This window comes from Haemaphysalis longicornis, unplaced genomic scaffold (genome assembly GCF_048455015.1).
Source record: "Haemaphysalis longicornis isolate Haplotype H1 unplaced genomic scaffold, Haemaphysalis longicornis Haplotype H1 scaffold_10, whole genome shotgun sequence".
In the NCBI taxonomy this organism is placed as follows: Eukaryota; Metazoa; Arthropoda; class Arachnida; order Ixodida; family Ixodidae; genus Haemaphysalis; species Haemaphysalis longicornis.
In genome coordinates, this window is record NW_027526204.1 from 156,240,165 (window position 1) to 156,242,777 (window position 2,613).

The following is a 2,613-nucleotide window of genomic DNA, read 5'->3' on the forward strand; positions in this document are numbered from 1 at the left end:
GACCCTAGAAGATTTTGTACAATAGAATGGTGAGGACACTACTTGAACGGAATACTGCTGCCAGTGAGCATGCTCTTGAGCCCGAAGAGACATTACTGCGAGTGGTAACAAACTAAGTCCATTTAAAAACGCCGTAGTTTACTTTGTGCGCTTGTCATGCGAAGCCATCAGGTGGACATGCCTGCTGATGCATGTAAGAGCGTCGTGCCATGACGATGCTGCACATATTCCTTGGCAGCTTTGTTGTCCCTCTTTCATCAATGACAAATGAGCTGCAATGCCTGGCTTGGTAAAGGCCAGCCAACACAGTATTGTGCACGGTGAATTGACAGTGCCAGAACCACACAACGTCGTCATCACAGCAAAGCCCACGTTTATTCTTGAAAGAACCGCATGTAGTGGCTGCTGCCGAGGTGCACTCCAGACGAACACTGTCGTCTCAAACTTGTTTTTTCACCCATCTGAGTCATCCGCCCCGAAAACTAAATAAATCTACCTGTCATTTCTTGTGTGGGTGTTATCCTGCCGTGCCCTCAACACGTCATAGTTGTCTGCTTTTCCATCTCGGCTCGCCAAGTTTCATGCTGGGAGAGCAAGGGGTGCGCGCCTCTTCTGCTAGGTTGTACACAAACAAGCCAAGACGCCCGCACAGCGCGATTGGGTAAAAAAACTTGGCTCGCACGGCGCCCGTTCGTGATCCTGGCTACTGGTGGCGGGCAAGGAGCTCCTTGAACTGAATGGAGCCCGAATGAGGTATCGGCGGCACAAGACACTCGGGACCCCTGAACACGTGGGGCTACGATAGCGTCTTTCCCAGAAGCCTCGCGGTGGCCTCGTCCGAGGCCCGGCCCACAGCAGTCTGGGCGTCGGTCACTGGCGCGGCCTTGGCTTGGTCACTGCTCGCGGCCTTGGCTTGGTCACTGCTCGCGGCCTTAGCTTGGTCACTAACGCCACCCGCAGCGGGGGGGTTCGCCGGAGGCGGCCGTGGCGGCGGCGGGGCGACAACAAACGTGCCGGCCAGCCTCGTCAGGTGCCTGATCTGCACCTCGTGGTGCTCCACCAGCATCCGCAGCTCTTGGACTTCGCACTCGAGGCAGCCGTACTTCTCGGTCTTGGCGGCCTCGCGCAGGCGCTCGTTGCGCGCCTGGCGCATGTACTCGGCGATCAGGGTGGCGGCGGCCGAGGCGAAGACGATGATCTCGCCCAGCAGCTCGGCGCCCAGCTCGATGGCCATGGCTTCGTTGAGCGGAGGCACCTCGGAGGGCTTGCCCAAGTTGAGCATTCGCATCTTGACGTTCACCTCCACCCAGTGGTATAGCTGCGCGGGAGGCATGCACACGTAGGTGCGGAAGAAGTGGCTGCTCTTTGCGCTCCGCTTGATCCGGTTGGCTAGGGGCTTGCTCAGCTGCCGGAACGCCAGGGCGGCTAGCTTGGCGATCGGGAACGCGGCCACCACCATGGTGCACGCACACTCATGCCACGGGTCCCTCCCTCGACGTTCAGGCCGCTACAGCACAGAACAGGGAGGATTTTGCTACAGCCCGCTTTCCCAGCTTCACCTCCGTCGACATGGAGGTCACGACTTGCAAGTTGGATTGGATTGACTGCGCCGGCAACCAGTCCAAGTCAGAGTTACTGGATATAGACAGTTGCGAAACTCCGCTTCAGAATCCGGGCGGCGCTAGCCCCCCCACTCCGTGGAAGCTGAGGGGCAAGTCGACGCGCGCGGCACCGAGGAGATGAAAACGGAACTTCGCTAAACTATTATTATTCAAAATTCTTCTGTAAAATAAAGATTGCTTTTTAAATTAAAACACAATAATTACGTAAAATTTACTTGTGTTTTTGCGGCTTTTCTTTTTATGACTTACGGCAGCAGCCGCCACCACTTGAGTACTGCTTCAACGTCCTGCCGACAGACGACAGGCTAGTCAACTTGCCCCGTGCTTGCCCCGGCGCAGGGGGGCAACCGAAGACCGGCTTTCGATACATGGGGCCTATGGGGAGTTTCGCAACTGTCTGTATCCAGTAACTCTGGTCCAAGTACTGTACACGCTTTAAAAATATAAATTATTAGCCAACGCGCCGTAACACAACAAAATAAACGTGATTATACACTGTCAAGCCTACATTTTGTTAGAACAGCCAGAGATTTGAGACGCTTCACGCCCTTCTCAAATTATGCACTGGGCTACAATACTTGTTAGGTTGAGTGAGCTGCGCCCCCCTGGCAACAGCTGCTGCCATGCAAAAGTGACGTCAAGCAAAAGTAATCACGTGACTTTCTGTGACGTCACAAAACAAACGTCATATTTACGTCATTTGATCATGGCAGCCGGCCCCGGGTGTTCCCGTCTTGGCATGCGGCTAAAAGGAGGAAATTATTCCACGTTTTGATTGGCTCCTGAAACCACTGTCAGTTGGGGACAAAAGTTAAGGACATTTAGGGAATTTGTTGTTGCAGTGAGCAGGCTTGATGTGGCTTCGCGCGTCGCCTCCTAGGGAATTCCCTGTAAGTAGCTGAGAGGAGGCGATGGCCAGTGTCTAGCAGCAGACGACGCAAGAAACGGCTGGAACTGACGCTTCCTTTTGTAATTACTTCAATTTTTACGG

General features: G+C 54.5%; 1 protein-coding gene across 1 annotated transcript; it reads right to left on the minus strand.

The window, feature by feature from the left end:
- Nucleotides 1-353: 353 nt before the first annotated feature.
- On the minus strand, nt 354-1,606 carry LOC144159716 (optic atrophy 3 protein homolog). The gene has a single exon (XM_077691404.1). The coding sequence runs from the start codon at nt 1,457-1,459 to the stop codon at nt 797-799; it is 663 nt and encodes a 220-aa protein (XP_077547530.1). The 5' UTR covers nt 1,460-1,606; the 3' UTR covers nt 354-796.
- Between the last annotated feature and the right edge of the window lie 1,007 nt (nt 1,607-2,613).

Excerpts from the sequence above, each read along its gene's own strand:
- LOC144159716 (XM_077691404.1), bottom strand. The coding sequence starts at position 1,459 with ATGGTGGTGGCCGCGTTCCCGATCGCCAAGCTAGCCGCCCTGGCGTTC.